The sequence below is a fragment of the Coturnix japonica genome, chromosome 6 (assembly GCF_054131305.1).
Source record: "Coturnix japonica strain WE chromosome 6, WE-NBRP24, whole genome shotgun sequence".
NCBI classification, from domain to species: Eukaryota; Metazoa; Chordata; class Aves; order Galliformes; family Phasianidae; genus Coturnix; species Coturnix japonica.
This window is the reverse complement of record NC_140668.1, coordinates 37306948-37321674: the sequence shown is the minus strand read 5'-3', so window position 1 is coordinate 37321674 and position 14727 is coordinate 37306948. Positions and strand designations below refer to the sequence as shown.

General features: G+C 40.4%; 1 protein-coding gene across 1 annotated transcript in view; it reads right to left on the bottom strand.

Annotated features, from left to right (window-relative positions):
* Positions 1-14727, bottom strand: part of LOC146760585 (uncharacterized) — an 86250-nt gene that overhangs the window by 59654 nt on the left and 11869 nt on the right. Inside the window, exon 3 of the mRNA XM_085551881.1 lies at positions 4754-4836. Within this exon, the coding sequence (XP_085408007.1) occupies positions 4754-4836 (83 nt within the window). The remainder of the gene's footprint in view (positions 1-4753; positions 4837-14727) is intronic.

Below are 14727 nucleotides of genomic sequence, written 5' to 3'. Positions count from 1 at the left end.
TTCCGTTTCTTAAATCCTACCACAGTCCCATGACATGGTTGTGAAGCGAGGCTCCACAAAGTGACTCTTTGGTTCCATTTTCAGCCCGTGCCATTCTCAGGCAGAGCAGGTCAGAGCCCAGGGGATCCTGCAGTGACCAGTGTCCCACGCAGACACACACACAGTCAGCAGCAGAGTTATGCAACTTCATGGAGGCATTAGGCAGCTTCAGTTTTTAGAGGCTCCCCTCAATGTGCTTTCTAGCTTAAGTACAGAAAAACACAGTTGTTGGCACAGTTCAGATCACGTGCCTCAATAATCTCCTGGGTTTATCCTGCTGTCGACTCTGATGTAAAGCAGAGAAACTCCAGCACATCATGGATGGGATGTTCCAGTACAACTGGAGCAAGTTAATGCTAGATGACAGGAATTTGTATTTGCCACATACTGGGGAGCTCCTGTTTCATGCATAAATCCATCTGATTTATTTTTTTCTTGTTTAACATCCATTTTTGCCAGCAATTCTCTATAGCAGGACTACTCAGATAGTAAATCAGATCAACTCCTCCCCAGATGTGTACCATGAGCCAGACCTCTCCAGGGCCCTGTGTATGTGATGCCACCTGCATTTGATTCTGTATTTCTTTACCATTGATCCAGCTCCTCAGGAACAGCCATTGCACACTGCCACAATGCCCATCACAGCCCACGTCTAAGGCAGTGCTTGTTACTGCTCAGTGATCGCTGTGAGAATTGCATACCCTGCTGCAGAACAGCTGCATCCTGGAAAGACATTTATCCCCTGAAGCACCGACACGCTCTTTGGAAATACAAGCAGTTAGGTAATACAATTGATTTACTTTTCTTAATTAACAGTTTTCTTGCTAGTTCAGGAGTCAGTTCAACACGGTCCCACGGAGAGTTAACCCAGCCACATTTCTCTCAGCATACAGATAGCTGGAAAAATACAGGGACTTTTATTGCCCAAGTGCTGCTACCACCCTAGTGTCCAAGATGTTCTATGATGGCTTGTGGGGGTAATTATGTCTCCAAAATCACAGCACCCCAAATCTTCAAAGAAAAGAAAAAAGAAAAAAAAGAAGAAAATCACCCATGTTTAACAGTAAAGCATTGGTATTTTGGCCACAATCAGCACCATGCCATACATTTCCACGTGTAACTGAATTTCTCCCAATAGATGGGCCAGACCAGAAGCAGCTTTCATAGCAAATATCCTTCATGATTCATTGCGTTATTAGGGAGGGGAAAAATATGTCGAGGGGAACATTTAGTTCCTGTGTAATTGAACTGAGAAACAAATTCAGAACAAGCAGTTACAATTAGCAGATATTGTTGTTGCCAAGTACATATCATTTCATAACTAGACTTAATTAAAAGAGCAGTTTAGGTGCCTGGCATCCAGCCTCTCTTAGTTCAGAGCCTCTTTCCTGAATCTAACTCCCAACAGATGCAGAGGACCAGCACTTGTTATCCAGTGTGAGCCACATTCTTCAGCTCTCCCCAGTGCATTACATCCCTTGTTAAAATTCTGACTGGTTCTGATATATCAACATCTCTGCTGTGTGAAGAACCCACAAAACTCCCAGTGATAATGTTTGGGGAAGTCAGTAGATATCCTTTCCTGCAAGCCAGCAAGCAAAGGGACAGGATCACATGAAAATGCAATATAGGACCCTTCCAATTTCCAGTCTGGCTTGACACCAAGACACAATCAATGGGGTTTGATCACAAAATAATTGCAAGTGTTCTATGATGCTGAAGCAGGACTGAGGGAATAAGACCTTTGCTTTGACCTCGCTCTAACTTCAGGGATTCTGCAAATTGTTTCAAACTTTCGCTGCAGCGTTTCTACCTCCCAGCTACTTTCCAGCTGGTTTTGACTTTCATCAGTTCCTCTGGTAGTGAAGGATTATATAAAAATGGAAATGTTATTTTAGTCAGGAAGTCCCATTACTTTCATAGGTTCCGTATTTTTCAGCCTACTGTTAGGCCTCCTGAGGGCTGATTTCTAAGTGTCTTTAGCAATGTGAAGTTTGCATCCAGTCACCAATGTTCATACATACTTCAGATATCAAGTTTATTATTTAAGTCACAAATTAATTGGAGGGCATGACACATTATTGAACTGAATTATTCTATAATTTACTCCTAAGTACACTGCATAAATTAGAGTTAATAGTACTATGCATAAATTAGAGCTGAGCTACAGTGGGTTTTTTTGGTCAATATACATATATATTTTTGATTTCAAACATACCCAAACAGCATAGCTAATTACTTAATTTCTTTAGTCGTTATGAAGCATTAAGCATATCTGCCAATAAAAATTATACTGACTATGTTCCCTCTGATTTTATTCCTAATTAATGATTTTAACCTTTCTTTCCCCCCCTCCCAGGACATTTGTTATCTATAAATAACAATGAAAATCCGGAAGGTCAAGGAAATGTACAGCACATTCCCTGCAAGAACATCAGAAAGTTTTAGTTCTTCTGAATGATAAATTGTCAGTCTCGTGTTGAAGTTAAACCTTGGTAAGAACGTGTAGTTCTTAGTCTGCAATGTTACAAGGAATGCTAACACTCCAGGGCTTTCTGATTTTTTTCTGGATAACAAAAACTGTGACCTCAAGGAAAGGGGGAAAAACTAAGGTGCTTCTCTTGCCTCTGTCTTTACCATTTTACTTTCAATAGAAACTAAGTCTCAAAAGACTTGCCTCCAGAAGTTCCCTCATACCATGACCTGATCTCCAGGACTAGCTTACACAAAACTGGAACCAATCTATCCCAAAGTAATTCCATTACAAATAAACCACATTCTAGCAAGGACCATGGAAATGATTTCAGTATAAACTGCAGGCCCAATAGCACAATTAGGAGTGCTCAAGGAGCACCTCAACAGAATATTAAAGTAGGTTCAGCAAGAGAGAATGGTAAAAATCCATATAGATTTCATTATACTGGATTCCTGCCTGGTTGTACAAATGAAGAATGCACCTGAAAGAGATGGGATGTAGAAAACCCTTTGGATATTTCTCTGCTGAAAGTTACAGTTTGTAATAACATGAGTAAAGAGTACCATAACCAGTAATAAAATGTAATCTTCCAGATACAACAGTTAATAGCATTTAAAATTTTACATCGTAAATGAAGAACTTTTACTGCTTCATACCTGACAGTTTTGTTTAAGAAAATTCCTTTAGCACTTCATGTGTTAGCACGGAGCACCGTGCATGCAGATGACGGGGCCATAATACCTACTCAAATGCTTGCCAGTTCCAGTGCTCAGCCAAGTAATAGTCAGCTGGACACTAAGCACGAGTCAACAGGTTTCATCTCTACCTCTTCAAAATAATTCCCTTTTAATCACCTTTCAAGGAGCTGTGACTGTTCGCACTAAGAGCAAATGGAGTGATGCAGAATTTTTTCCTGCCTGATGTCAAAGTAGATGAGGTGTGGTTTCCATTGACCTTGCACACCAGTGAAGTTCTTGCAGTGTCGCTGTGAGCATGCAATGACTTTTTTCATTTAATTTCAAACAAGCTGCATGACTGCAAACAAGCAGGCAACAACAACAAACCTTTCTGCCTTCTTGATCTATTCTTCCTCCAAATCACAAAACATTCATTAGACAGGTATTTTATCCCAAAACTTTTCTGACTGTGCAGTTCTATAGCAAATCAGAGCTGTTCTACCTCTGAGAGACTTTTAGATGAGAATTCCAGAAGTCACCTGAGCTCAGACACAAACTCCTGGAAACTTCAAAGCTTCAGAGAGAATAAAGAGCTACGAGGCTACGAGCTACGGATGATTAAAGGAGAAATTACACAGTTCAGCAAAGACACACTAACAGACTTGTGTAGCAAAACTGCTACAGGGTTTTCAAGATATTTTTAGGAAGCAGAGGGTAAAAGCATCCAGGCTGATGTTCTGATCACAGTCTGGGGAGGAAAGGTTTCACACAATTCTAAGCCAGGGAAAGTCAGGGAAATAGACTATCAGATCACAAAATCACTCTGAACATGGATAATAGGAAAAAATCTACTCTGCTATTCCACCTCAACTCACAAATGTGTCCTTTTTCCATTACAACCAAAGCCAACCCCATCCAGCCTTGCCAAGGAGATCAATACCAATAAGGTGTAACACTGTTCACTTGGAATCTTTCTTGCCTTTCCCACTATCAGTAAATTTCCAGTTGGACTTTTCCTATTAGCACAGCTTTATTTGTAATTCCAGCCCTGATACCTAAGTTCCTAAACTGAGACGGTGCCTGCATGTAACATTAAGTGGGAGTTCGTAGTACAGTCATTTACAGAGTTGATACAGATGATGCAATCAGTTCATCCAGGTGTAAGTATGCATGCAAGAGCAAATGAAACTAATTTCATACCAATACAAAGACACCTTAGGGGAAATTAAAGGTCAAATACATTTGTGCCATTAGTGATTCACAGACTGTGAAATGTTCTAAGAGATTCAATCTAAAATTGCATTTTCCTACAGAATTTTGTCTTTCTACATAAAATTGTGACCAACAGTATTTTCCCTTGAGTAGCACCTATAAAAAATACTGCATTTCAAAAGAGAGATCTTTAGAGGGAACACTAAATCAGTTCCAAATTATCTCCCAGATTTCCATGTTTTTCATTGCCTGATTCAGTACTGCTTTCCAAAGGGAAAAAAATGAAGATAGACTAGATGTGCTGTGAATCACTGTCACTCTTAAAATCCATAGATTTCAGCCAACTTACCGCAGTTGAGAATAGGGCTGTAAGGACTTCTGCACTGCTGCAGTAATATGTTCACTGCCATCATCCTGCCTCGTCAAGTGATTCTGAAATGCAGAAGAGACCATCAGCAAGTTGAAGAGAAAGATTAACCATCCTTTTATCAATAACCACGACCAACGCTTCAGGCTTTAGAAGTTTAGCTGCACTGTGAGACCTGCAGCTTCCTTGTAGACAGGAACTGAAATATCAGGAACAATGATAAGCCTCTGTATTTCCAGTTTTATCTATATGGATAGTTGTCATTTCAGATATATGCACTATGCAGTCCAAAACTGCCACACCAACTCCACCCAACCACCTGCCTTTCCAAAAGGAAGCTCCATAAGACCTTCAAAGCCCATGACAGATTTCCATATTCTGGGAGGGAAACCAGAAAGTCTGGATCCATCCAATCTCCAACAGAAAGAAGAGGGGCTATTAAAAACTCTCTAAAAGCAGGGAGTATCTCAACCTGTAAACCATTAGTAGGTAATCACTGCGTTCCTGAACCCGGGAGAGAATAAGCTAATTAGAACCACAGGGAGGTGCTGAACCTGCTCCTTAAGGGCACGTTTATTTGAGAAAAGCTGACATAATCACAGCTGTTTGCTTGCTCATCTTTGGCTAAAAAGCTGCACTGAGGACTGCCAATATTTATACGATCCTCTCATTTTATTCAGAGTAAGAGCAACCAGCCAACAAGTCTTGGAGCATAACGTAGCAAAGCAGCAATAGTACTCGTTTCTTCTAACTGCTTTTTTATTGAATAACCAAGCTTATTAGTTTTGGAAGTTTTCCTTTTCTCTAATGTGGCAGGTAAGTCAAGTGGCTTCTAAGCTGAATCCTGCCAGAACTTTTGCTTGGGAATTGTCCCAGTGGCCTGCATTTGTCTGACTGGATCTCATGAGACAGGAGAAAAGCACGTCTAAAAGAACAAGTATTAATGGATGTTTTTTCATCAGGAAACTTGGGGGTGTACCTGTAGGAAATCACTCCGGTTTCCACAGCTCATTGGCTGTCACAGGTCTAGTTTCCTCTTCCCTTTTGTGTCTTTTGTGCTGCACAGTTGCAATCCACTTTTTATTCATAGGCTTTAGGAGGATCAGTAAATAGGCTGTGCTGCTGCAGATAGTTTTTAAGCTAACACCTCCCCAGTTAGAGCCAGCAGTTTCACATCTGAGGGTTTAAGAGCATCTTTGTAACATTGCATTGGTCCCCCTCCCAGCACAGTCACTGTGTGTACTTTTACTAACTGAAGAAAATTACTGAAGAAGCATCAAAGTATGTGCCAAAAGTTCAGATGAGAGTAATTCAATCTGCAGGAACATTGCTTTGGTGTGGAGCCAAAATTCAGATATCAGCATCCAGGATCTTCTCCCACTCTTCCAGTTTATCGAGGAAGTGATGCACACACAGACAGATGATATGCTCAGTCTTTAATGGCTGTGTACCAGCTCTGTTCCATCCAGATCTGAGCCAAAGGCCAAGCAGGACCCCACTGCCATGTCACTGTGCTGGACCCCTTCTTGTTCAGCATCTTACCTATTTTGTTACTGCCTTCCAAGATGAAGGCGTAGTATTATTGCAAAGCACCTTTAAGATGCATGTCTAATGGTGTAAAACAAATTATAACAGTAAGTTGAAAAAATGCAAGATAATCCAGCGATGCAGCCCATTTTGCCTTTGGGAATTCTGCCTCTTCAACGTATTCACTACTCAATCAGACTTCACACACACTGAGGTTCATTCACACCAAGAGGTTCATTTAATTAACAGCAATGTTTCACATCACATAAACAAAATTCATCATGATTAAGTCTCTCTCCACCTCCTGAACTGTTTGAGAGTTAAGACCCTGCCACAAAAGCACTCCATAGAGGCCCTGCCTTGAATCCTGCTCTGCCCTGCATGCCACCTGGAGGTACCCACTCCTTCTGCCCGACAGCCACCTAGCGGCACCCGCTCTGCTAGGCAAGATAAAGGTGCAGATCAGATGGATGGGCACATTTCCAAGCTTGCTAGACCACTGCACTCATTTCTAACTACAGACATCATTCACGAGGCTTGAAACATTACAGAAGCTGCATTGCCCTGAGGTACTGAGAACTGTGAAATTAGCAGTAAAGTATCTTGGCTAGCTTAGCATGAAGGCAAGAAAATTGCAAATTAAGTTTGATTCGGGTTTACCTAGAGGGCATGAATGTATTCCAGTGTTAAGGGAAGAAAGGAAGTTAAAAAATATATATATAATAATGAAGAGTCAGCATGAGTTTTCAGAGCCAGATAGTATTACTTCATATATTAAGAGAAATGCAAAGGGAAACCAACTGCCTCCACTGTTTTACCTCAGCAGTACACGTGAGATGAAAGAAAAGCTGACATGGTTCAAGGGAAATTTTCATTGTGAAAAGCACAACTTGGCTCCAGGATACAGCAGACAGTCAAACTACTCCTCTTCATCCCACCTGAGGGGTATCAGGTGAATTACTGAGCCCAGAGGTCCTGCTAGAAAGAAATACTGTAAACCGCATTTCTGGGAACCTGAAAAGATGCAAAGATGAGGACAGCAGCAGCTGTCAGCCTCCTGAACTTCAGCTTTCATTTTATTCTGCTTTCAATATATTCAAGCCTTTTCTTAATTAAATCTTTCAGTCTCGTCTTAACATAGATCCTTTGTAGAGATCTCGCATGCACTGTTTGCTGGTTGGACAGGACTCTGAGCAGCCTGAGGTGGTGGGTGGTAGACCTGCCTGCAGCAGGGGGTAGATCTGGATGATCATTAGGGCCCCTTCTAACCTAAACCACTCTATGATTCAATGAAATTCCTATGCAGCTTTGTTTGCTCCTTCTATAAAATGGCAGGCAGTTTTATCTTATAGCTCCTTTCACAGCTGAGAGGCATCAATCACAGACCCATCTCAGGATCAGCCCTTCTTCACTGGGAACTCATACTGAAAGAAAGAAACAGTCAAGGTTATTGATGTGTGCCTTTTGAGAATGGAAAGTTCAATGAATATCTCAAGTGTTACCTGCAAGGTCCTGGTAAAATGCAGTGCTTCTTTTTTTAATGTATCATAACTGGTATATAATTGGTGTATATGTGGAAGTGGTTTGCTTTTACATCAAGTGGTGATATCCAATGGCAGCCAAAGTACAGCATGTAATTCTTACGATAACTATTATTGAATACAGTAGTCATTACTGTACAAAGTTACATTGATAAGCATCAATAACTATGACCCTATTAAAGATGCGGTTTAGTCCATCCAATCTGGCTTATAGACATTTTTTCCCCACATTAAGCCACCCAAATTCCCAAAATAATCCTGACTCAGAGTTACTGCTTGCTATCTGTAGATCCAGCGACGCTGTTTACTGAGTGTTTTACTTGTAGAGAAAATTAAATTATCCATTTGAAGGAGTTCACAGATAATGCAAAGGGTAAAGGAGGAAGAATGATTTATTACGACCATTTTCCATGTGTCTCAGTGATTCCACGCTTTTCTGTAATGTTCTTATTTTCAGACATCTATTTTTAAGATGTCTCAGGAGGATGTGTGAGTAAATGAGTCTGGGGGAAGGTCTGAAGGAGACAAATCAAGAAGAGAAAAATAGAGGCGCAGAGGACAAGGTTAAGAAGGCAAATCCTTGCACAGGGAACTGGCCTGAAAGATGCACTAAGGTAGGAGAAATGTCTCACTGCCATAAAAGCACATTGTGAAGTCTGGTTTTAATGGTAGACCTACACACGTTGGTAGGTTTTATTTTCCTGCCTCTGGTCTGATCTAAGAGAACATAAAATGAAAACAGGTGAAAAAGAAAAAAAGACCATCTATGATGAGGATGCCCAACATAGCTGAGAACACTGCCAATATGAACAAATTGAGGGGAAAAACACACATTTATTTTCTTTTCCTTTAACAGCAGAAATTATGACATAAACTGACAGCCAGTACAACATGAATTGTTTCTTAGGTTGAATTATCCCTACATGTTTCATAAGGATTAACTAGTATGTTGTTATTAGTCAGTGATTCAGTATGTTAGAAGATTGGAAGATTAAACAAAAGCTAATCTCTAGAAAAGTAGGGCAGAATCTTTTGTTTCTTTTTCAGGAAAAAGATTTCACAGCTTGCAGGTTCCAAAAGCTGATCTTGGTAAGACAAAAAGCTTTTCTCAACTGTAGAACTTACTCACCCACCTCTTTCAGAGGAACAAAACATCCAGCATCGTTAGGAATCATGAAGGGCTAGCGTTGCTCACAGAGTCATGTATTAAGTGTCATATATTAAGTAGACTTTTAGTATACTTCTATTGAATACCATCCAGTGCTGGAAGAAACCTGTCAGCCAAGTGCAGGACATTGGTCAGCAATGGCAGCAGCACGAAGCTCCCCAGGACAGTCAAGCTTTAAAACATATGGAACTCATAGCTGAGTGATCTCTCACTTTCCTCCAGGCTCTCTCTGCAGTCATGTTCTACTGAGAGTCCCAGTCAAACATCTGCAGGTGCTAAAATTAGCTACGTCAACCATGATGTACCAGTACATCCCTTTCCTTGGGACCAAAGGCAGTGGGACAGCTGGAAAGGTCACCCAAGAAGTTCCTGCTCATCTACACACAGGTCGGATCTTTCCCATGGCAAGGTCTGACCCAGCAGCTGACAGTGGGCACTTTCAGGGCAGTTCTGACAGGGATGCAGTGAACTGTCAGCTATAGGACTGAGGCCTTGCTTTGGCAAAGTTCCCTTCAGCTGTGCTATGTAGGAAAAGGTAAGGACCAACTCTGATTTCCTGAAAGAATTTAGTATTTCTTGCCAACCTCTCAATACATAACTATAGTTTCAGACTAAAATTCAGCATGGATTTGGTAACACACAGGTACTAGTAATCTGCAGGAGAAAAAGACTCCTTATCAGAAAAGAAGCATGCAAAACATCTGCCTCAACAAGATCAGGTGGCCTCATGCCCACCTGTAGTTCCACATGGTTCCCTATGGCTATCAATGTGTTATTATCACTGAACCGAAACTTATGATACTCTGGGCTAATGGTTTGCAGGGAGTGTTTATTAATCAAATCATATACTCACCATCTTGTTCTGTTCCCAGAAGTTTTTCTACCCAGTCCCTTAAAATTAGAATAAGGATTCCTAGCAACAAACAAAATTTCTAGAGTTTCAGATCTCACAGTAAAAAATTAAGTGTTAACAGTGTCAGAATACTTAGCATCTGCTGCATGTCATTCACTGCTAGTTATCAGCTCTTCTACGGCTCCCTAATGATTTTCTTAAGAGGGGGAGAGGCAAGGACAAACTACATCCAACCCACACTGTGATGATTTAACTGAGGCTGGCAGGAAGATCTGGCAAATGTTTGTCTTGAGTGACATTTTCAATGGACATCGTTGCAATGATACATGCCAGAATAGCATCTGTAAAAGAGTAACGGATGAGCATTCTGTGCAGGTCAGCTGAAACAAGCTGTAAGGAAGAACTTAGCAGGCATTATTGTTTGCAAACAGCCATTTTGGAGCAGAAAACAGCTCATGTAGCCTCAATAAAATGGCAGAAATTTGTTTTGCTTTCTCCTCTGGAAAATAACTTTCCCAACAGGCCCAAAAATCAGATGGCAGAAGATCTGTTCATAACTTTACATGCATCATTCTAATTTCAGCCAGCACACATCCACTGAAATCAAGAGGGCCAACCATCAGCAGCTTCATATTTAGCTAATGATTTCTTAAATGAAATCTAAGGATTTACTTCTCTGCAGTTCATTCCTAAGGGACAACAACGACAACACAACGATGTCCTTTTTTATATGGCTCCAGTGTTCCCATTTAGCTAACTGAGGTCCCAAATCATCACCACTTCCACTAATGCCTTGTATCTATGGCTTTATAAAGACTTAATTACTATTTAGGATTCTTATTGAGGGTGAGATGCTAGCTCTGTATTTGTCAGCAATCCTAACAACAGAATTACTCTATACTCAGCTTACAAAATGCATAAAGAAAGAATAAGACTTGTGAATGACTGATTACCTTTCTTCGGTTCTAATTTTGCCTGAGTAAATATTATAAGCCTTGAGGCTGCAAAATAAGTCATAATATAATTAAAACTTGCCAGAATTTCAAAGGAGAAGAAGAGAATGCGTTAATATTTCTGATAAGCAGCCTTGAAATAATAGAGCCCTGAGGTTTACTTGCAAGAAAAAACAAGTTATCTTCTTTTACCCATGCTTTCATTTTGTTTACTTAAAGATGAGATGATACCTCATTTTTGTCTACAATAGTCACTCGATTTTCCTATTGGCCACCACCTGCTCACTTAATTAGAAAAAAATGTCCCATTCTGCCCAGGCTGAAGTAGCTAAACTCAGAATTTAAAGCATTCTAGAAGATCAACAAGCTATTGCTTATAGACACAAAGATCATACAAGTATTTGTTTGTTTGGAAGGCAGCTACTTCCAAGCTTTCAAATAGATCAAGCTAAACAGTGTGCATTGAAGCACTGTATCTGCTGACAATGGATATAAATTGCTTTATTTTACATAATGAAAGTGCAATTTGTAAAGGCAGCGTTTGGAACTCAGATAGTGAATTTATGTTGTAAACTGACAATTTTAGGCTGTCAAGCTAAAAACCTGTCTGGAGAGAATGGAATTCAAAGACTGAGATTTACCCAAAGCAAGATGGCTGCTACAGATTACACACAGACTGTGTGACAGAAAACAACTTAATGGTGTGTGATAATTCTGTTTGTTTGGGGTTGGCAGCATTAACTGCCTTGTAACCTCATCACAACATAGAAATCCCTGGCTTTTCCTTTTCTTAGGCAGGTAGGTAATAACACTTCTGCAGTGCACAAATAGGAGTTGGCCTCAGTTAGCATGCAGAAGCAGAGAATTACAATTTGGAAAGCTCAGAGACTTTTGATTTACCCAACCAAAAGCATGAAAACCTCATCCTGAATTCACCTCCAGATGCAAGAGGCAGAGACTTCTCCTGGATGCTTTCTTACCTCCCTGCTGCTAGAAAAACCGGGCCTTATCATCAGCCATGATGGACAATAATCTAGCTATGTGAGTTAGTGCATGCTCAGCCAGCCAGAACAGGACTCAGCTTGGTAGTAATCATGACCCAGCCCCACAACAGCACTTTATGTCATCAGTCATCTAAATTTACTGTGATAAATGGCATTTTTCAGCAGATCCCTAATGATTTCTATTATGAGAGTATGAAAGGCAGAGACCTGAAAAACCTAAATCACACATCTCATTGCTATTCGAATGATAATAGCTCCGCTGTCTGTTTTCCTGGCAAGCAAGGTGAGTCTTGCAGAGAAAATGTGGCAAGCTCTGACTGATTTTCCTTTCTCTAACCCATTTTAATCAAGCAACGCTTGATCTGGAAGACATTCATGTTACACCTGGCACACTATCAGAAAGAAAACTGCAGCCTGAAGATGCTGGAGTCCACACTTGCTCTCAGTATGAATTATTCTCTAGCCTTTTAATTCTTTGAGATCTTATCCTGAATTGTCTACCAATATAATTTATTTTAGCAATGGAAACTCATTTTAACCACTGTGCTTTCTAATTTCATTGCAATTGTAGTACTCGAGAATGAAAGGGTCTCAAATCACATTAAAACGTTCAGGAAACGCTCTGGGAAATGCTGCAGTTGAGACATCAGATAGCAAGCTGGGCTCGGAACAATGGACTGTGCTAACCAGGTAAAGAAAACACAGTTAATTTCAAATTACCTGATTTCAAAAGACGCTCAGCTGTAGTCTTCCTATAATCACCAGAGTAATTCTCCAAGGACTCAGCTCAGTTAAAACATGCCATTTTTCTAGTGTGATTCGTGCTGTACTTGATTTCAAGGAACTGTTCAGTCATATTCTAGGACACTCAACTTCACTCACAGCGTGCTGAAAGCAGAACCAAACAAGGGCAGTGATGGCGCAGAGCCTTCATGACTGCAGGCAAGGCTGCTTCCCCAGGAACGTTCCTTTCACTGTAGGACACTGGGAAAATTCCTATAATCATCCAAGGCTTTGAAAACTGAATCAATCCCTGAAACCAGTATTTGTCCTCCATATTCAAATCATTCCTCAGTTCTGTCCTGCTGCTTCAAACGTTTGTTTTTACAAAGACTGCCCATTTCAGAGCAACAAAAATGAGGCAATGGATTGGCATCAGATGAAATATAACTGGAATTTCTCAGGTAGTGGTCAGACTGTTACAGCCATCCTGCATTAGGAGCCTGCTGTGAATCCCAACCCAGTCTAATAGGTAAAAGTTCTATAAAATGTATCTACACAGGTTTAAGGCTGAATGGTGACAGATTAAAGCTGAACGGTGATTAGCCTGAGGTTAACATTCAATTAAAAACAAAGGTAAATGGCACTGCAACTTGAACAGGCAGCAGTGCCAAGAAATAAAGTTTACTACATGGATAAGGAATTTTAGATCTTATCCTTGCATTGTAAAGCTATTAACTAATCGAGGACATTAAGAAAGATTTCATACAAGCCACTGGTACATAATGTCATTTTGCGGAGAAGCCACAGTGAAAGGAAAGTTCATATAGTGGTCAATGGAATATTAAAGTAATGAAATTTTGACTCAGCAAGATATTTTAAAGCATACGACTGGGGTTTGATAATCCTATTATCTGGTTCATCATGTGGTTTTATTGAGTAAAGAAGCATTTCAGAGAGTAGATGAGATGAGCTTCAAAGGCTGTGAAGAAGGACCAGGACATCAAAATCCAGTGCATAGCCTTTACAACAAGTCAGAATCCTGAAAACAAGACAACTTGGGTGACGCCAAGGATCTAAAATGCAAGGAAGGATGGGAAATGGATGAAGGTCCCTAATTATTTCCTTAACGATTTCCTGAGAAATTGATCTGTAAAAACACTGGAAACACCAAGAGTACAGGATATCTCATTAGCAGAAGCAGTAGATAAACCCATACAGAATAAATAATAAATGCTCGATCCCATAAGCAGATGTGTATGCAAGTGCGAGAAGAAAATGATTTCTTTACTGATTCCTCCATTACATTTGATGAGAAAACAGAGCCAAGATTTAAAGCCTGGGATCAAGGATTTTCATAGGCAATTCACCCAGAACTCCCTATACCTTCTTGAAACAGAAGTTTTAGGACAACCTCTCCTTCTTCTTGTGTTTCTTGGTTTGCTGGTAAAGCCCCACTGTTAACTGTAGCAAATTAGTCAATTCTGTTCAGCTTTTGGTCAAGACTAACCACCTTATTCATGCTTGTGTGGCCAGCATTCTCAAAATATCTCGCTTTTCTATGCACACGCAAAGTCTGCAGCGAGCAGCATTGATCATTCCATTATCACTGTGTTATGCTTAATTTCCTCTTCATCTTTCAAGTCAAACAGCATCTCACACCACATCAATAGCAGCGGCAACATGCTGATTGATTATCCTCATCTTTGGCAGGCATGCATGCTGCAGATATGTTGTAAGATTGTTCTTCTCCTACCCCAGCACAACTGCATTCTCCTAAGTTATTCCAAGAATCAAACGACAAGTGTATTGAGATCTTTAAGCACTTTGATTTGACTTTGCAACAAGCAATTAATTGTTGCAGACAGTTTGACTAAGCACAAGAAATCTCTGCCAAAAGCAGGATGCTGCTGCAAGCATAAAGCAGCCTCAGCATCCACCTGGGCAGCTTCTGGCCCCTGCTCTGCTCAGGTCTGTCAATGAACATTGTGTACCTTGTGATTATTCCTATGGGATAATTCTGTTAAAACGAAAGATCCTAAAGAACCTTTGAATCTGTGCAGTTTCCCATCATAGTTGAGATATCATCAGTCATTTGATTTCCACAAACAGAAGCACCTTGCAACCTCTCCTGCATAACTGCAGTCCATGCATATCTCACAAAGCAGAACAGAATAGCAGGTCAGAAGC